We start from the raw sequence: 21,082 nt of genomic DNA, 5'->3' as shown, positions 1-21,082 counted from the left end.
AAGCCTTCAGGTCTAATCATCATAAGCAAAAGAGGCCATTTCTACGCTAAAGAACGATCCGGTCCATAGCCTGCTCTCCATGATATATCAAATGAACAGATAAAAGAAATTAAAATATCCTTTAGCTCCTTACGAAGACTGGCTTTCAAGCCTTTCATCTTGCTACTGACTCTAAACTACTATTTTAAATGTCAGAAGCTGAATATTGCCTTTCTCTTTTTCATTGTATTCCTGCTGAAACTCCACTAACTCTACCAGAGGCAGACAAGTGCCATAAGCTGTCTAGGAAGAAGTTGCAATCATAGAGATGCAAAAGGAAAAAAAAACCTGATTTCTGTATTTCAGAATATTTTTTGGAGTTCCTCTGTGACGTTCAAAACCAATGCTGTCCACTTCTTTTCCCCCATTCTTCGGCTCAGATGGACCATTCTCTAAATCTTCAGTTCTAGAAACCTGACTTGATACTATGTATGAAATAGATAACCAATGAGAACCGACTGTATAGCACAAGGAACCCTACTCAATGCTCTGTGGTGACCTAGATGGGAAGGAAATCCCCAAAAGAGGAGATATATGGATACATGTCACTGATTCTCTCTGCTGTACAGTAAAAACTAACACAGCATTGTAAAGCAGCTATACTCAGATAAAAATTTTTTAAAAATAGAAACCTGCTCACACAGGCTTTCTCTAGTATATAAAAAGAATACTTTGAAAGATAACTTCCACACTTATAAAATTACGACCAGAGTTCCAGTGTTAGAGACAGCTAAGAGGAGGAGTTGTAAACTTTGGTCTCACCAAGACATAAAAATCCCTAAAGGAATTAGAAGATTTTTCTTTTAAGTTTAAAATACCACCTCTCCAGGGCTTCTCAGGTGTTCTTGGTGGTAAAGAACCCGCCCGCCAATGCAGGAGACTCAAGAGATGCGGGTTCCATCCCTGAGTCTGGAAGATCCCCTGGAGGAAGGCGCGGCAACCCACTCCAGTATTCTTGCCTGGAGAATCCCATGGACAGAGGAGCCTGGCAGGCGACAGTCCATAGCATCATGAAAAGTCAGACACGACTGAAGTGACTGAGATGCACACATGCACAAACATTCGCATATCACCTCCTCAACAAAGAATTTTCTAGGCACTCCACTGTACTAAATCTTCATCAATCCTCTCAACAGTTTCTACAAGGAAGCTACTGCCCCCCCAACCCCGTTTACAGATGTGAAATTGGAGAGTTAACAAGGTTGAACGGCTGTCTGCCCCAGATCACACAGTGAGCAAGCAAGTGTTCCATTGGCGACCTGCAGGAGAAGCTGTGGAGGTGGTAATGGGGGGTCAGGGCAGGGCTAGGGTGCTTTTCTTCATCACACCTCAAGACTTAGGCTGGGCTGTAGCTGGTGGCCGAACCCCAGGCTTTTGGGGTATTACCATCATCTTTGCTCTGACATGTTCTAGAAAATGGACTGGAGGCTGGGGATTGAGCAGAGTAGCTACTGGAAAAAGATCCCCAGCATCTACAAGATTCTATGATAGGAGGGAGAAGCCCAAACTTGACAGCTATGATAATAATACAATTCAAGCCATTTTCCAATCTTCTTGTTTTGGGGTAGAAGAGGGGCAGATTATTCAGCTGTTTCTGGAATCTCTCATTCCAAGCTTTCAAAAGACTCCTCTCCCTGCCTTTTCAGAGTTTATTGGAGGTGTGTCCCTGGCGGGTACCCTCCCTCGCAGGAACGAGGAGCAAGAGGTGGAGGCAGGACTTGCTGGGACACACAAGTTCCAGTTTAGTGTGGATACCAGTTCCCTCCCTGGGCCCAGATTCTCATCTCCCCCTGGCAGTGGGGTTCAGCTCAGGCAGGTGAAGAACTGCTGGGACCCCTCCGACTGGAAGCTGTGCTGGAGATGGTCTTCCAAGCAGATACCCTCTTCCCAACCCTGGATGCAGGGCTTTGAAACTAGAAAATGCCAGGTCTGAAAGAGAGGAAAGAACAAGTCCAGCAACACACAGAGCTCTGTGTATTCAGAGAGAACTTGGCAGGGTTGTGTCCGGGCAGAGAAACTCCGAGTGGTACAAAGGGACGTGCCCAGAGTGGAGAAATCATGCTAATTGTCTGCACCAGAGCTGGAGAACGCCACCCAAAATGAAGAGAGAAAGGGAAGCCCCGTCCAGAGCCTTCAGTGCGCTGCGCCTCGCTCCTTTTGTCTACCTGCTTCTGATCCAGACAGGTAAGAGAACCAGAGGGCAGGACAGGGTCTGCAGAAGGGGCCCGGGGCTTTCAAAGGAGAGGGAGGGGGGAGCTGAGGGCCAGAAGGCCTCTGGGGCGGGAGGAGGGGAGAACGCCCAGCCACCGTGGGAAGCGGCTCAGTGAATTCAGGCATTCGTGTTGAATGTAGTTCTTCATTCTGCATGCCTCCTGCCTGGCCCCTGCCCCCCAGCCCCCAAAGCCTGCATGACTTTGGAGCTCCCACGGCATTCAGTACATTAGATGGAGGGCAACGAGCCATTGCTTATGGGACGTCTTGTTGGCGTGGGCCAGTCAGGCATTCTTTATAATCCCCAGTCGGTATTATGGTGGGGCTTGGAAGAGTGGGGAAATCTTGGTTTTGTGCCTCCTCAACCCCACACCCTGGCTTCTCTGGGTGTAAAACAGGCAAGGGAGATGAAAGAAGCTTTGGAGATAATGAGTCTCCTGGCTTGGGACAGTAACGCCAACCTATCTGTAACTCAGGCACGCCACAGACACACCTATCTTCTGTACTGCCCCCTACCAACTTCTTGCAGAAATGATCTGATTTTCAATACATATGTGCTTATGTGCACACACACACATGGGGTTCTCAGGTGGCTCAGTGATAAAGAATCCGCCTGCCAATGCAGGAGACGCAAGAGACTCGGGTTCGATCCCTGGGTCAGAAAGAGCCCCTGGAGTAGGAAATGGCAACCCACTCCAGTATTCTTGCTTGGAAAATTCCATGGACAGAGGAAACTGGCGGGCTACAGTCCATGGGGTCACTAAGAGTCAGATACAACTGAGTGATTGAGCGCACATGCGTGTGCACACACACAAGCTCTTCCAGAGAGCCTAGGAATATACAGTTTCATTGGGCAAACAGATGAAGAAATCATTTTAATAAAATGCAGAGACTACTAGGAGTCAGAGAGACAGAGAGAGGTCACCTACACCATCAGGAAGCTGGTGCTGGTGGTACAGGATACGAGTAGGGGAATATCAGGGGAAGCTACTTGGGAGTGTCTGCACTGAATTTTAAAGGATGAGAAAAACAGGTAGGTGTGGGAGTGAGCATTATAGTTAGGAAAATGGGCCAAGGTCAACAGCTTGAAATGGTATCGCGTGATAGGAGCAGCCCAGTCAGTCACTCCTTCTGGAGAGGAAAGAGTGAACGGAGTTAGGTGAGATATGTAAACCTTGCTAAGGAAACTGGAAGATAATTTGCAAACAATGGGCGCTGGGGGAGGGCACAGAATGGTTTTCAGTCTGGGAACCTGCAGGGCCAGAGATCTCTCACTCTGCGCGGAGGCGTTGGAGCAAAACTGGAGGCAAGATAGGAAAGGAAGGCTGTATCCATTTGGTAGAACCACAAACTGGATGACTTCAATAACAGAAGTGTGTTGATTCACAGTTCCAGAGGGTAAAATGTCAAGATCAAGGTGGTGGAAAGTCTGTACACCCTCCTAAGGTGCTAGGCAGGGTTCTACTCTAGGCCTCTCTGCTGTCTTTGGGTAGTTCCTTGGCTGTGACAGGTTAACTTTAATCTTCACATGGCGTTCTCCCTGTGCTTGTATGTATATTCATATTTCTTCTTTTTGTAAGGACACCAGTCATCTTGGATTGGGCTTCCCTGGTGGCTCAGACAGTAAAGAATCTGCCTGCAGTGCAGGAGACCTGGGTTCAGTCCCTGGATCGGGAAGATCCCTTAGAGAAGGAAATAGCCATCCACTCCAGTATTCTTGCCTGGAAGATTCCATTGACAGAGGAGCCTGATGGACTACAGTCCATGGGGTAGCAAAGAGTCAGACACAACTTTCACTTTCATCTTAGATTGGGGGCCCACTCCCTCCAGTGTTAGCTTGTTACCTTGACAATGACCTGAATACCAAATAAGGTCACATTCTGAGATACTTGGGGCTTCCCAAGTGGCTCAGTGGTAAAGAATCCACTTGCCAGTGCAGGAGACGTAAGAGATGTGGGTTTGATCCCTGAGTCGGGAAGATCCCCTGGAGCAGAAAATGGCAACCCACTCCAGTATTCTTGCCTGAAGAATTCCATGGACAGAGGAGCCTGGCGGGGTATAATCCACAGGGTCGCAAAGAGTCAGACACTTTTGAAGTGTTAGGAGCAGCCCAGTCAGTCACTCCTTCTGGAGAGGAAAGAGTGAATGGAGTTAGGTGAGCTATGTAAACCTTGCTAAGGAAACTGACTGAGGACACACACACTGAAATACTTGGGATCAGGACTTCAAGACATAAATTATAGGGGGCACAAGTCAACCCATAACGAGGCTACTGCAATAGTTCAAGAGAGACATGAACCAGGCTGGAATTAGAGTAAAGAGGGAGGGAGGGAAGGATAATGAGATAATATTTTGGAGGGAAAATCAGGACCTAGTGATTGATAGGAAGCTAAAGAATCTAGGGAAGGAGGTAGGGTTTCTGTGTAAAACATTAAATTTAAAAATGGGGCAAGATTGGGAGATATAATGATTAGTGTTACTCATGTTGAGGTTGAAATGGCTGTGAGACATTTGTGGGGAAATGTTGAACAACCTAAAACTGGAGGGTTGGGAAGTGGTATTTGGAAGCTGTCAGCTAAGAGGTGAGATTTAAAACAGAATAAATAAATAAATGAGCTGAATATGGAACACTGAGGAACCCTAAGACTTTTTTTAAAACCAATGCAAACTTTTTTATTTTTTTACCTTTTTGTGTTGGAGTATAGCCAGTTAACAATGTTGTGATAGCTTCAGTGAAGGGATTCAGCCATACATATATATGTATCCATTCTCCCACAAACTCCCCTTCCATCCAGGCTACCACATATCATTGAGCAGAGTTTCCTGAGCTATACAGTAGATCCTTGTTGGTTACCCATTTTGAATAGAGCAGTGTGTATATGTCGATCAAACTCTCTAACTATCCCTTCCCCCAAGCAAGCATAAGTTCATTCTCTAAGTTTGTGTGAATCTGAGGAATCCCAAGATTTGCAGAGGAAAACAGAGAACAAAAGCCCATTGAGGAGGCGCATAACAATCGGAGAGACAGAGGGACATCCTGAAGACTGTGGTGTCCAGAAAGTGAAGGGAGTCGGGATATTCTCAGAGAGTTGACATCAAATGTATCAAGGAATCTGGTGTAATAAGGACCTGAAAGAGCCCATCTGATGTGGCCATGAGGTTACCATTTGCCTTAGTGAGAGCAGTGTCAGTGGAAATTACAATGAATGGAGGGAATGAGAGCTAACGGTAGGAGGCAGTGTACCGGCAATAGGAAATGTACAATGATTTGTACAAATCAGAGGTGTCCCTAAGCTCTTTCAGGGCATCATATGGTAAAGAAAAAATTATGGAAGGATCTTGTCAGTCACTGTGATTAGGCAGAAACAAAAGGAACTTCTGTGAGAGATAATGGAACTGAGTATTATTTAACAAGGGGCTTCCCTGGTGGTTCAATGGTTAAGACTCCGTGCTTCTGCTGCAGGGGCACAGGTTTAATCCCCGGTCCAGGAACTTAAATCCCACACGCTGCACAGTCAAAAAAAAAAAAAAAAGTATAACAAAAAATTCTAAATTTAAAGTATGCTTATAAGATATTAGTTACAAACTAAGATAGGTAAGAGGTAAGTGTAGGGTCAGGCCATTGTACTGCTGTGGATTCAAAAGCAATAAGGGCTGAGATTCTATGAGGAGTTTCTGCCATCCTCAATCTATTAGGAAAATGTCAGCTTCTGTGACAAATAAATTCCAACATTTAAGTTCTCCTGGCATTAACCCTGGAGTAGTCAGTACCATTTCAAGCAAGGCCTGGTATGAACAAAGGCTGTTCCATGAGGTTTTCCAGAGACCAAGCTCATGGAGCTCTATCAACTTTCACATGTGTTTCCAATGGTCAGTGTGAGATTTATCTCTATTTCTTTTAGGTAGAGGATGAAGGAGAAAAAAAAAAAGGAAGGAGTATACCAGCCTATAAGTGGAATCTACCACTTTTACTAGTACTATTGGGTAGAAATCAGTAGTGACACAGCCATACTTAACTGCAAGGGAGGCTGGGAGATATATCTTTAAGGTTGGCACTAAAAGGGTGGCCTGGACCATATGACTCTAGCTCCCAGAGATCTGCCTTAACCCCTTGCCATTAAGGAAATCAACCCTAAATATTCATAGGAAGGACTGATGCTGAAGTTGAAACTCCAGTACTTTGACTGCCTGATGCAAAGAGCCGACTCATTGGAAAAGACCCTGATGCTGAGAAAAATCGAGAGCAAGAGGAAAAGGGGGGCAACAGAGGATGGGATGGTTGGACAGCATCATCGACTCAGTGGACATGAGTTTGAGCAAGCTCCAAGAGTTGGTGATGGACAGGGAAGCCTGGCCTGCTGCAGACCATGGGGTCGCAGAGAGTCGGACAAGACTGAGCGACTGAACAGCAACAATACTCCCTTCTGGCAGCAACCACTTTACTTGCCTCAGGCAAGTAGCACTTAGTCCTTGATGCTCTGAACCTAATACGAACTAAGGAGGCTTCCCTAAATTCGTCACAGCCCTATTCCTGGAACTTTCCAACACAGCTTTTCTAGAGGCTAGGATACTAATTTACAATCATAAACACAACATACCATACATCTAGATAATCTGATTTGCAAGATGTTACTCTCTGGGATCCTCTGGGAGCCAGTCCGTCCTCTAGGCTCCCATTAGGAAGGAGTCCCTTGCCTAGGTTCCACCCTCTGCGTTCTAAGATCACCTTCCATATTGTAGGTGCTGTATTTTTTTTAAATTGCAATTAAAGATTATATACAGGAACATGCAATTTTGCCTAAGGATACAGTTTTATGAACCTTTAAAAAGTGAATAAATCCATTTAATTAGCCCCCAAGGTCATGGAAAAGAATATTTCAGTACCTGAGAAGCACCTCCATACTATATCATTACTATTGCCTGCCCTCCAGGGTCACAGTGGTATACTAATTTCTAATACAGATTAATTTTGTGTGTCTTTGAACTTCATGAAAGTGTGATTATATCTATGCATTCTTTTAAGCCTGGTTTCTTTCACTGAACACCAAATTTGTAAGATTCATGCATGTTGTTGAAATTGTAACTTGTTTGATCTCAGTGCTATATAGTATTCCAGTGTATAAATATACCAAAATTTGTTTACCTATTCAATTTTGATAGACACTTTGGTTGTTAACAGTTTGGGCCTTTATGAACAAAGTTGTTAAAAACATTCTAGTAGATGACTTTTGGTGAACAGATATACCCAGGAGTAGAATTTGCCGAGTTATGTATATGCGCTTCGGCTTAGTAGACATAGCCAGAGTTTTTAGAAGTGGTTATATCAAGCCACATTCCCACCACCCCTGACTGAGAGTCCCAGATGTTTGTTCCATATATTCACCAATAACTGAATCTTCTATTTTTCATTTTAGCTTTCCTAGTATGAGGTGGCATTAAATTATGGTTTTAAATTGCAAATCTATAATGATGAATGCAGTTGTGTCTTTTTCATATACTTATCAGCTATTTGAAAATCCTTTTATGTGAAATACCTGATCCAAGTCTTTTGTCTATTTTCTTTTGAGTTTCCTAGATTTTTTTAAAAGTGGTAATTTGTAGAAGTTTAAAATACATATATTGGATATGAGTCATTTATAGGATATATGTATTACAGCTATCTCCCACTGTGCGTGTGTGTGTGCTAAATCGCTTCAGTCGTGTCAACTCTGTGTGATCCTGTGGACTGTAGCCTGCCAGTCTCCTCTGTCCATGGGATTCTCCAGGCAAGAACACTGAATTGGGTTGCTATACCCTCCTCCAGGGGATCTTCCCAACCCAGGGATCAAACCCATATCTCTTCTGTCTCTTGCATTGACAGGCAGATTCTTTACAGCTAGCGCCACCTGGAAAGTGGGAGTGATCTCCCACTGTACAGCTTGCCTTTCACTCTCTAAATGGTGTCTCTTGATGACCAGAAGCTCTTAATTTTATTGTCCACTGTATCATTTTCGTCTTTTACGGGTACCACCTTTGTGTCCTGTCGAAAAATCTATGTCTGTCCTCAAGTCACAAAGATATTCTCCTGTGTTTTCTTTTTAAAACATTGTTTTGCCTTTCACATTTAGATCTACAATCCACCTAGAATTGGTATTTGTGTGAGATGTGAGGTAAGGACCAAAATTCATTTTTATTCCAACGTGGCCCAGCACTATTTATTTAAAAAAATCCTTTCTGCACTTCACTGCATGTCACGTGTGGTTCAGTGGTTAGGACTCCAGGTTTCCACTGCAGGTATCAAGGGTTCAGTCTCTGGTTGGGGAACTAAGATCCCACAACCCTCACACCAAAAATAAAAAGTCAAGCTATCATGTTTAAGTCTGTTTTCGAACTCTTCATTCTGTTCTGTTGATATACTTGTCTATTGTGCCAAGGATAAATCTCTTGGGATTTTGATCAGTATTGTATTAAATTTATAAGCCAGCTTTGGAGAATTGAGAGCTTAACATTAATGATTACTCCTATCCAAAGCATGGTGTATCTCTGTGTGCTATCTTTATACTTATTAGCTAGGTACATGTTACTGAACATTTGCTTTCTTTACAGTATAGGAAAAAAGCTACCCCTCTCTTCCTGGATCCCAAGGGCCTTCTTCACAATTTCTGTATCCTGATTTTCCCTTATATTCATGAGTGATTGACACTTAAAATGAGTTCACACTCTTGTAGGCCTCAACGTAGTAACAAGAGAAAACTCTAACACAGTCACCCCAACAGTGAAGCTCCTCTACAATAGGGGCAGAGGAGGGGTGTTGTTTTCTCAGAGCATTTAATATTCATTATTATTAATTCATTCAGAATAATAAAAATAAAAATGAAGAGCAAAAAGTAATATTTTTTGCTTTTAGAAAACTATGGCATATGGGACTTTCCCGAGCAGTCCAGTGGTTAAGACTCTGCCTTCCAATGCAGGGGATGTGGATTCAATTCCTGGTTGGGGAACTAAGGCCCCACATACTGTGGAGTGCAGCCAAAAAGAAAAAGAAAACCGTGCTGTGTGCTGCCTTTGGGTTATTGTATGCAGTTCTGGTCACCACACCTCAAAAAAGAAATAATAGAGTTGCAGGAAGCCCAAATAAGGGTATCTACGCTAGCCCAAGGGAAGGAGGGACTTCCTATAGAGACAGATCCAAACAAAAGAAAAAGCCTTTCAGTTAAAAAGGGACATACCTGCAGTCCGGAGTGTCAGAGTGTGTGGATTAGGTATAACATGTTTCGCAGTATCTCATGAATGCTTTTGAGATGGTTAGACAGCATCACTGACTCAATGGACATGAGTCTGAGTAAACTCTGGGAGATAGTGAAGGGCAGGGAAGGACATGGACTGGCTTGCAGCAGTCCATGGGATCACAAAGAGTCGGACACAACTCGGTGACTGAACAACATTTGGCTGCACCGGGTCTTAGCTGCAGCACATGAAATCTTTAGTTGTCGCATGCAGACTCTTAGCGGTGACATGTGAACTCTTATTTGCATGCGGACTCTTAGTTGTGGCATGTGGGATCTAGTTCCCTGTGCTGTGGCTGTGCTGTGCTTGGTCGTTAAGTCATGTCTGACTCTTTGCAACACCAGGGACTAGAGCCCGCCAGGCTCCTTTGTCCATGGGATTCTCCAGGCAAGAATACTGGAGTGGGTTACCATGCCTTCCTCCAGGGGATCTTCCTGACCCAGGGATCAAAGCCAGGCCCCCTGTATTGGGAGAGAGGAGTCTTAGCCACTGGACCACCAGGGAAACCCCTCTCACTGATATGTTTAAAAGGTAAATTTAAGGCAAATACTGGTAATAGAAAACCTTTGCCCACCAAAAAGGGCACATAGAAATGAACAGATGGTGGTTTAAGAAAGTGGCTATTAAGGGCCCCTAAGGCTATTGGCAGGTACATTCTTATATGTTAAAGTTTGACATTCTTTGATGTCATAGTAGGTTTAAATCCTAGTTGACGAGGGCCACCTCCCTGATCCGTGTGGCCATTTAAGTTGGCAGGGACATCTTGCAGCGAGGTCAATTTCCTTCTGTTCAGCCTCCAGCGGGAACGGAGACTTTTCTACCTAACGATGCTTTTGAGACTTGAGGACGATGATTAAGTTAATCGTTTCTCAAGGTTGAAGAGTTTTAGTTCCTTTTATTTGCACCATTAGCCATTTCCTCGCTTCTGTGTCCTTCCTTGGCACCTGTCCTAGTTCTCTGTGTCCCTTGAAAGTTGTGGGACCCTGACCTTAAAACCAACTCCAGTTTTGGCTAGATTTTGGGAAACAGTGTTTGCTCTGCAGAAAATGCTCTTTGTCAGCTTCTGGGAAAGACTGCACCCTCCACTTCTGAACATGCCTACGTACACCCCTATGACTCAGGGGCACGACTCGTTCACAGACACGGGGAAGGCACCCACCAAGAGGAGGCTGAGGCCCAAGGTGATCCATATGCAGTAACTTCTCCAGTGGTTTTATCCAGAAGAACCAAGTTTATTTTTTGTTTTTTAAATATTTATTTATTTGACTGCACCAGGTCTTAGTTGGCAGGCAGGATCTAGTTCCTCGACCAGGGGTGGAACCCAGGCCTCCTGCATTGGGAGTGGGAGATCTTAGCCACTGGACCACCAGGGAAGTCCCCAGAAGGATCAAATTTACACTAGGAGAAAGAGGGAATTCCCTGGCAGTTCTGGGTTGGGACTCCATGCTTTCACTGCAGGGGACCCTGGTTCGATCCCTGGTCAGGGAACTAAGATCCCACATGTTGCATCATGCAGCAAAAATAAATAAACAAATTGGTAGAAAGAGCAAACTTGAAGGGGGCAAGACATCCCAAAAGCACTCAATTCAGTTCAGTTCAGTCACTCAGTCATGTCCAACTCTTTGCGACCCCATGAATCGCAGCACGCCAGGCCTCCCTGTCCATCACCATCTCCCGGAGTTCACTCAGACTCACGTCCATCGAGTCAGTGATGCCATCCAGCCATCTCATCCTGGGTCCTCCTCCTGCTCCCAATCTCTCCCAGCATCAGAGTCTTTTCCAATGAGTCAGCTCTTTGCATGAGGTGTCCAAAGTCCTGGACCTTCAGCTTTAGCATCATTCCTTCCAAAGAAATCCCAGGGTTGGTCTCCTTCAGAATGGACTGGTTGGATCTCCTTGTAGTCCAAGGGACCCTCAAAAGTCTTCTCCAACACCACAGTTCAAACGCATCAATTCTTCGGCGCTCAGCCTTCTTCACAGTCCAACTCTCACATCCATACATGACCACAGGAAAAATCATAGCCTTGCCTAGACGGACCTTAGTCGGCAAAGTAATGTCTCTGCTTGTGAATACACTATCCAGGTTGGTCATAACTTTTCTTCCAAGGAGTAAGCGTCTTTTAATTTCACGGCTGCAGTCACCATCTGCAGTGATTCTGGAGCCCAGAAAAATAAAGTCTGACACTGTTTCTACTGTTTCCCCATCTATTTCCCATGAAGTGATGGGACCGGATGCCATGATCTTCGTTTTCTGAATATTGAGCTTTAAGCCAACTTTTTCAATCTCCTCTTTCACTTAAGAGGCTGTTTAGCTCCTCTTCACTTTCTGCCATAAGGGTGGTGTCATCTGCATATCTGAGGTTATTGATATTTCTCCCGGCAATCTTGATTCCAGCTTGTGTTTCTTCCAGTCCAGCGTTTCTCATGATGTACTCTGCATAGAAGTTAAATAAGCAGGGTGACAATATACAGCGTTGATGTACTCCTTTCCCTATATGGAACCAGTCTGTTGTTCCATGTCCAGTGCTAACTGTTGCTTCCTGACTTGCATACAGATTTCTCAGGTGGTCTGGTATTCCCATCTCTTTCAGAATTTTCCACAGTTTATTGTGATCCACACAGTCAAAGGCTTTGGCATAGTCAATAAAGCAGAAATAGATGTTTTTCTGGAACTCTCTTGCTTTTTCCATGATCCAGCGGATGTTGGCAATTTGATCTCTGGTTCCTCTGCCTTTTCTAAAACCAGCTTGAACATCAGGGAGTCCATGGTTCACGTATTGCTGAAGCCTGGCTTGGAGAATTTTGAGCATTACTTTACTTGCATGTGAGATGAGTGCAGTTGTGTGGTAGTTTGAGCATTCTTTGGCATTGCTTTTCTTTGGGATTAGAATGAAAACTGACCTTTTCCAGTCCTGTGGCCACTGCTGAGTTTTCCAAACTTGCTGGCATATTGAGTGCAGCACTTTCACAGCATCATCTTTCAGGATTTGAAACAGCTGAACTGGAATTCCATCACCTCCACTAGCTTTGTTTGTAGTGATGCTTTCTAAGGCCCACTTGACTTCACATTCCAAGATGTCTGGCTCTAGATGAGTGATCACATCATCATGATTATCTGGGTCATGAAGATCTTTTTGTACAGTTCTTCCATGTATTCTTGCCACCTCTTCTTAATATCTTCTGCTTCTGTTAGGTCCAGACCATTTCTGTCCTTTATCGAGCCCATCATCGCATGAAATGTTCCCTTGGTATCTCTAATTTTCTTGAAGAGATCTCTAGTCTTTCCCATTCTGTTGTTTTCCTCTATTTCTTTGCATTGATCACTGAAGAAGGCTTTCTTGTCTCTTCTTGCTATTCTTTGGAACTCTGCATTCAGATGCTTCTATCTTTCCTTTTCTCCTTTGCTCTTCGCCAAAAGCACTACTAGGACCTTATATGTGACGAGACAGAGTAGACACAGGGGAAACTCAAGGGAGAGTCCAAGAAAAAAGAAGCAGGGAGGGAAATCCATTCCACTTTTCCTTGAGGCTGGGACTGTCATAGCCCAGCGTCCTGGAAAGAAGAAATGAGAACCAAGGAGCTTGGGGTTGCTAAACCCCAGGGTGGCTCTGCATACATCACCCTCATGTGCTGACCCCACTGCTTCAGATTGGGTCCTGAGAAGGAGGGTATATGTTCCCATCCTGGCCCTTAATGAAGCTCACTGATTATTTTCAGAGCCACTTCAAGTCACCTACACCAAACCCTATTTGCCTGGGAAGTTTGAAAGCTTGTGTTTCTAAGTCAAACCAAGCCTGGGACCTAGCACCTGCTAGGCAGGAAATCCCATCTATATAATCCCAGAAACCAAGAGCTGGAGAAATCTTAAGTATCATGAGGTCAATCAGATTTCAGTCTGATGCATGGAGCCATAGAATATTCCCTAGCAGCGCCCCGAGATCCTGGGAAGGACAGGACTCAGGTCTTCACCACCTCTTTGACTAAATCAAGTGAGCTAGAACTAAGTTTCATTTCTTTTCAATTTATATAGGGTTTCATTTCTTTTCAATTTATATAGGGTTTTGGGGAACAAAAATACCTTTAATAAGAAAATTTGAAAATACTTGGTTTTTTCCATTCTAACTCCCCCCACAATTGAGACTCCCCTCAATGACAAGTATATAATATTCATGACTATGGTGGCTTTCATCATGCGGTAGTGTCTTCCAAACCTAAAGGTTTTTTTTTATTATAACATTCTTGACACATGATGATAGAAAGTCAGGATTGGAACGTCAGGTTGCAGATTATCTGGTCCTACTACCTCATTATTCAGAGGAGAAAATGAAAGCACAGAGAGGGGAATGAATATTCAATTGGCCTTTCCTTGATTGCTTCTAAAGATGAGGAGCTCACTACCTAACAAAGCACTTGTTCCCCAAATGGGTTGGATATGTTTATTAAATTTAATTTGCTTTGATCTGCACAACTAACCTTTTAGTTTCATTGCCTTTTGGCTTGGAAAAAGGAAGAACTGTTAGGAAGTGAAGAGCCCAGCATGGTGAGGCATGGAGAGACCAGAGGAATCAGAAATGAGAATGGGGTAAGGAGCCAGGGCCTGACATTGCCCTCTCTCTGTGGGCTTCTGTTCACAGAGCCCCTGGAAGGCGTGAACATCACCAGCCCGGTGCGCCTGATCCATGGCACGGTGGGGAAGGCCGCCCTGCTCTCTGTGCAGTATAGCAGCACCAGCAGTGACAAGCCCGTGGTCAAGTGGCAGCTCAAACGGGACAAGCCAGTGACCGTGGTTCAGTCCATCGGCACAGAGGTCATTGGCACCCTGCGGCCTGATTATCGAGACCGCATCCGCCTCTTCGAAAACGGCTCCCTGCTTCTCAGTGACCTGCAACTGGCCGACGAGGGCACCTACGAGGTCGAGATCTCCATCACTGATGACACTTTCACCGGGGAGAAGACCATCAACCTCACTGTAGATGGTAAAGTCTCGGGCAGGGAAGGAGCAGGGGTACCAGCAGCTTGGGTGGGGGGCAGGGTCCACCCAGTACCCTAGCTAGACCCCAGGAAAACCCACACAAGAGCCACTGGCGAGCAGAGAGTGAGGCAACTGGACCTTGGAGACTGGCCAATAGACCATAGCTAACATGTATAGCGTGCTTACTATGAGCCAGAAATGATTGTTAGGTTTTGCCTATATTGACTCATTTAATGCTTATAGTAATCTAGGGATAGTTAATATCACTGGCCTTGCTTCAAGATGAGAAAACTGAGGCACAAGGAGGTTGAATAATTTGACCAAGTCTACTCAACTAGTAAGTGAGAGTCAATATCTGAACCTATTTGGGGCTTCCCCTGTGTCTCAGCAGTAAAGAATCCACCTGCAATGCAGGAGCCTCAGGAGACCTGGGTTCAATCCCTGGGTCAGGACGATCTCCTGGAGAAGGAAATGGCAACCCACTCCAGTACTCTTGCCTGGAGAATCCCCATGGACAGAGGAGCCTGGCAGGCTACAGTCCACGGGGTTGCAAGGAGTCGGACACAACTTAGCAGCTTAAAACATACAGACCTGAACTTAGCCCACTGAAAATATTTTCCAGGCTGGTCAGCTTAAGACATCTCAGAAAGGTATTTGGGAAGAAAGGAAGGGAAAGTCCAGAAGGGCAGGGACCGTGGCTGTCTTGTTCTGCATTGTACCCCCTGCGCTCAATTAGGCCCTCAATAAATAGTGGGTAAATAAATGAATAAATGGATGGATGGATGGATATATAGGTGGATGGGTGGGTGGGTGGTGGTAAAAAGCTATACTGAGACCTCTGAAGACCACAGATCAAGCTGGAAAGTGGGTAGTTAAGAAGGGGAAGGGAGATGCTTTTTGGCCCCTGGCTCACAGGCTCCCCCAACCCCGGGCTCAGTGCCCATTTCAAGGCCACAGGTGTTAGTAGCATCAACCACGGTGCTGGAGCTCAGTGAGGCCTTCACCCTGAACTGCTCGCACGAGAACGGCACCAAACCCAGCTACACCTGGCTGAAGGACGGCAAGCCCCTCCTCAACGACTCTCGGATGCTCCTGTCTCCAGACCAAAAGGTGCTCACCATCACGCGCGTGCTCATGGAGGATGACGACCTGTACAGCTGTGTGGTGGAAAACCCCATCAGCCAGGGCCGCAGCCCGCCCGTCAAGATCACCGTGTACCGTGAGTCTCCCGCTGCCCTCCCTTGGGACTCACAACCCTGAGAGACAGGTGCCCACAAGAGTATGAGGACATCCCAGACAGAGTGCCACTGGAGTGGGAGAGAGGCGGACATGGGCCAGGTCTCCCTGGAGGACAGCCATTGGTGGGAGTGAGCTCCGGGGAAATTCCACCACTGGCCAGCCCTGCTGCCTGGGGCTCCTTTTCTCTTCTTTCAGCCCCAGGGAGCTCTCTCCTCCCCACACCCACTGCTCACCTTGAAGTCTCTCCAACCTCTCTGCTTCCCTCTCTCCCTAGGAAGAAGCTCCCTCTACATCATCTTGTCCACAGGAGGCATCTTCCTCCTTGTGACCTTGGTGACTGTCTGCGCCTGCTGGAAACCCTCCAAAAAGTCTGGGTAACTCTCCAAGTTCCCCTCCCTAATCCTTCTACACACCCCAGCCCCGAGCTCCATTCTTTCCTTAGTCTCTCTCTCTCTCTTTTAAAATTATTTATTTATTTGTATTTATTTTTGGCTGTGCTGGGTCTTAATTACCACACATGGGCTTTCCCATGTTGCAGTGAGTGGGGGGATACTCTCTAGTGTCAGTGGGTGGACTTCTCTTTGTGGTGGCTTCTCTTGATGCAGAACGTGGGCTCTAGGGTGCAGGGGCTTCAGTAGTTGCAGCACATTGAGTCAGTAGTCATGGCACATGGGCTTAGTTGCCCCAAGGCATGTGGGATCTTCCCAGACCAGGGTTTGAAATTGTGTCCCCGGAATTGCAAGGTGGATTCTTAACCATTCACTGGACCACCACTAAGCTCCTCTTGGTCTCTTTATTTATTTTTTTAAAAAAACAAACACCTTTTTTTTTAAGTGGACCATTTTTAAAGTCTTTATTGAACTTGTTACAATATTGTTTCTGTTTTATGTTTTGTTTTTTTTGGCTGTAAGGCATGTGTGATCTTAGCTGTCCAACCAGGGATCGAACCTACACCCTCTGCACTGGAAGGCAAAGTCTTAACCACTGGACCACCAAGGAAGTCCCCATCTTCTTAGTCTCTTTAAATGCCTTTCCTCCCAGGGCCCAAAGCTCTTCCCAGGAGATCCATCTTACCAATGCATGCATTGTATATGGAATTACATCCTGTGCTCACAACCCCAACAATCCCAGCATTGTTAATAATGGTTTCACTTGCACATCACCTTCTGTGAGTCAGGCCCTGTGTGGTTAGCGCACTACCTTTCAGTGTGATTATCTTAGTGTGAGTCTCTGCAGTTTACAGATACTCAGATGAGTTAAATGACTTGCCAGGGCCAGACTCAGCCTGCAAACCTAGGTGAGATATACCCCATCCCACCACACCCAGCCCGTCTTCCTATTACACTGCCTCATTTATGGCCATCAGATACTGCCCCACTGTGTCCCCATGCCCAGAACTTCTGCTCACACTCAGCAGCTGTGTTCACCAGGTGCTGGGTTGATTTGCAGGAAGAAGAGGAAGCTGGAGAAGCAAAACTCCATGGAGTATATGGATCAGAGTGATGACCGCCTGAAACCTGAAGGTGAGCTCCCAGCCGCCCACTCACCCATCCCATCGTCACTCAGAGCAGTGGGCTGCTGGGAAAAGGCAGATCTGGGCGACAAGGAAGCCAGCTCTGCAGGGCCCCTTCCTCCACCAACTGCACGAAGACTGCAGAGCAGGGAGAGGAGCAGCCAAGGTAGGACCCCGGGGATGGCGGATCCTTCGGTGGAGGCTGTGGCGGGACCCCGACTGCCCGCTGGGAAGCAAGGAGTACAGGTGCTGGCTGGTGGAAAGGGTTCTGGACCTGCGCCAGCTGCCCCCTTCTTTGCCCTGTGCAGCAGACACCCTCCCACGAAGTGGAGAACAGGAACGGAAGAACCCCGTGGCACTCTATGTCCTGAAAGACAAGGTAAGCAGCTCCGGGCTAAGTGCCCCACGAACACCCCATCAGTCCCTGCCATGTTCTGGTGCTACCGTAGCCCTGCTATGTTGGCATCCCTTTCTAGGACTCAGAATAACCCTGAGAAATATTTCTGTCATCCCCACTTTAGAGATGAGAAAAATAGGGTAAAAATCATTTTACCCTATTATATTATTTTTGTATAATAAAATAGGGTAAATGACTTGTTGAGAATCAAACAAGTAAATCGGTGGCAGTGTGTGTCTGTGGGTTAGTTGCTCAGTTGTGTTCTTGGCAACCTTATGGACTGTAGCCTGCCAGGCTCCTCTGTCCATGAAATTCTCCAGGCAAGAATACTGGAGTGGGTTACCATTTCCTTCTCCAATTGGTGGCAGTACTAGCCTTCAAACCCAGATCTCTGGACACGGGCTTTGGGTGACTTCCCAGCTGTTCCACAACCAACTCTGTCCCATGCTGTCCAAGGCAGGTGGAAAGCGGAGAATAAGTGGTCAAAGCACTCAGTTTAATGCATTTCAACATTTAATGGGCACCTATTATGTGCCAGGCACCATGCTAAGTGTCCTTCAGTTCAGTTCAGTCGCTCAATTGTGTCCGACTCTTTGCAACCCCATGGACTGCAGCACGCCAGGCTTCCCTGTCCATCACCAACTCCCCTGAAATTGCTCAAACTCATGTCCATTGAGTTGATGATGCCATCCAACCATCTCATCCTCTGGCATCCCCTTCTCCTCCTGCCTTCAATCTTTCCCGGCATCAGGGTCTTTTCCAATGAGTCAATTCTTTGCATCAGGTGGCCAAAGTATTGGAGTTTCAGCTTCAGCATCAGTTCTTCCAATGAATATTCAGGACTGATTTCCTTTAGGATAGACTGGTTGTCTCTCCTTGCAGTCCAAGTGACTCTCTAGAGTCTTCTCCAACACCAGGGTTCAAAAGCATCAATTCTTCAGCGCTCAGCTTTCTTTATAGTCCAACTCTCGCAACCATACATGACTACTGGGAAAACCACAGCTTTGTGTCCTAAGTTGCAAGAGAAACCAGACATAGGTCTGCAGCCTTCCAGGAGATCAGAGTGTGAAGGGGACTGTGTCTCTTTCACCTCGGTATTCCCAGGGCCCTGGAACACCAGGCGTGCTCCCAGCCCTGGCCAGCTGTCCGCTGAGCCCTCCTGGCAACTATCCTTGCAGGATTCCCCGGAGCCTGAGGAGAACCCCGCCCCGGAGCCTCGGAGCGCGGCGGAGCCCGGCCCGCCGGGCTACTCCGTGTCCCCGGCCGTGCCGGGCCGGTCTCCCGGGCTACCCATCCGCTCCGCCCGCCGCTACCCGCGCTCCCCAGCGCGCTCCCCCGCCACCGGCCGGACGCACTCGTCGCCGCCCCGGGCCCCGGGCTCGCCTGGCCGCTCGCGCAGCGCCTCTCGCACACTGCGGACTGCGGGCGTGCACCTGATCCGCGAGCAAGACGAGGCCGGGCCGGTGGAGATCAGCGCTTGAGCCTCCTGGCGTCCTCCGGAGGCGCCCGCACACCGAGGCCCGCGTCCAGGGGAGGGCGGGGCAGCGGGGCTGCGGCCCGCGAGGGGCGAGGGATTAGGCGAGGTCCCGCCGGGCAAGAGGATAGGGCGCGGGGACGACTGTGAGCCTGCGGAGTCCGGGGACGAGGCGGGAATGGCGGAGGGTGGACCAGATTGTGAAATCGAGGTGCGTTTGCTCCCTGATCACTGGCTGTGTTCTCAGTGGGTGTGGGTTATGCCCTCTTAGGACCATATAGATTATTAAATTTACGGCCCAATCCCCGGAGAGGCTTATGGAAACTAACATCAGTAACCTAACCCCGATGACTATCCTGTGTCCTTCCTAGGACGCATTTATGCTTCCCACCCACCCTCTCCCCTTGCTCTCCAGGAACGAACTCCTGGTTCCTGGGGAACTTTCTCAGCAAGTCCAGACTAGAGAGGCCACTTGCCTCAAAGGTACAGTTGTCCTGACCTAAGGGGGAGCCCAGAGAATCACCGGGAAGACAGGACCTTGGGGCACCCTTCTCAGGCATCTGGGACCTGGGTACCTACCAGTTGGCCAGGGAGGGGTTCAAGGGCATTTCTTTGCCACCTGCCCCTCCCACAACCCGGGTCTAGCCAGAGCAAAGGATTCAAGCCTCCTAGGCTTGGCCTCCTCCCAAAGCCCACTTCAGCAGCGTGCCCAGCATTCTTTTCATCTCTAGTCCCTAGAGAAGGGGCTCCTCACTCATTCCCAGACCCAGAAAGCTAAATCAAGTGAGGATCTGTCTTTTGACCCCTCCTATCTACTGGTTCTCCCTGGCTTTGCACAAAATAAGCCTTTCAAACAATCATTGTCCCCAGGAAAGGTTGTCGAGCTTCCTGAAGGTTTAGGAAGATGAAGTTCGACTCTCCCCAGAAATAGTGGAAGGAGAAAGATGCTCATTGCTCTCCCCACCCACCACTGCGTCTTAGAGGCCGGATGGAATCTTTGGTCTCAGGCCTCTCACCTGCCTTGCTCCCGGGTGTGCAGGGCCCAGGAGACAGGCCAGGGCAGGCTCCCTAATTACACAAACCGGCAGAATATGGAGAGACTGGTCCACTGTCTAGCTAGGCCACGTCCATGCCGCCACCACTTCCTGCACAGTTTGGAGGCAAGACAGTCATCTACCTTGTGAAGATAGAAGGCGATTAAAATGATGCAGAAGAAGCCCTCTGTGTGTGCTGACCTCTCTTCCCTGATACTTCTAGTGCATCTCTGGTCCCTCCTCAGCTTCCTGAGCTCCAGCTCGGACCCTGCACCATCCCACAGAAGACCTCCCGAGGTCCCAGTTCCCCACCACTCCACGTAGGACAAGTTTTGTCCCAGCCCAAGGGCAGCAACATTTCTAGTTGACTCCCTCCTCCCCTCATAACCTGCAGGTCGTGGTCCTCCCAGCTCCCTGCCCCTGTGCACTTCTCCAGGCTCATCTGTGCAGGTATGCCTTTGCAGTTCTGCTTCCTCACCCCAGAACTGCTCACCTTACTTTCCCAGGTGCCTGATCTAGGAGACGATGTGTGCGGGGCAGGGTGGGGGGGGAACACCCCCCCCCCCCGCCACAAGTTGCTCAGGCAGGTGGGAGATGCAAGATGTAGTCTCAGACAGGTACATCCCAGTCAACCTGGAGAAGCAAGGGTGACAATTAAGGCGAGATGAGGGCAAGCTGTACTCTAATCCCCAGTGCTGCATCCCTGAGGGGTCGGCTTCCCAGGCTCAAGTCAAATCTGTCTTAAATAGGGGGAGGGGGTGGAACAAGGCAGTGGTTTTGTTTTTGTTTTGTTTTGATCTTCATCTTTGTATTACTGGCATCTAGCAGAGTGCCTAGCACATTCTGGATGCTCAATAAACTTTTGATGAAATGAAGTGATAACTTTGTTTCTCTTAATCAAGGAGAACAAACAAATCACCTAAAAATACCAGTTGTT

The 21,082-nt window shown here is 47.3% G+C and overlaps 1 protein-coding gene across 3 annotated transcripts; it reads left to right on the top strand.

Annotated features, from left to right (window-relative positions):
- The first annotated feature begins 1,767 nt into the window (after positions 1–1,767).
- On the top strand, positions 1,768–21,020 carry HEPACAM (hepatic and glial cell adhesion molecule). Of its 3 annotated transcripts, none has more exons than XM_012101841.4 (7): positions 1,768–2,223; positions 14,151–14,492; positions 15,426–15,707; positions 16,002–16,101; positions 17,177–17,250; positions 17,549–17,619; positions 18,816–21,020. In XM_012101841.4, the coding sequence occupies exons 1-7, from the start codon at positions 2,139–2,141 to the stop codon at positions 19,116–19,118; spliced, it is 1,257 nt and encodes a 418-aa protein (XP_011957231.1). In that variant the 5' UTR covers positions 1,768–2,138; the 3' UTR covers positions 19,119–21,020. The 3 variants fall into 3 exon arrangements, with proteins under 3 accessions (XP_011957231.1, XP_042094357.1, XP_027815485.1); XM_042238423.1 differs by having other exon boundaries at positions 17,177–17,406; XM_027959684.3 differs by having other exon boundaries at positions 17,177–17,619; positions 18,816–18,942.
- Positions 21,021–21,082: the final 62 nt, after the last annotated feature.

Source organism: Ovis aries, chromosome 21 (genome assembly GCF_016772045.2).
Source record: "Ovis aries strain OAR_USU_Benz2616 breed Rambouillet chromosome 21, ARS-UI_Ramb_v3.0, whole genome shotgun sequence".
Classification (NCBI taxonomy): Eukaryota; Metazoa; Chordata; class Mammalia; order Artiodactyla; family Bovidae; genus Ovis; species Ovis aries.
Note: the sequence above shows the minus strand (reverse complement) of the source record. Positions and strands in the feature narration are given on the sequence as shown.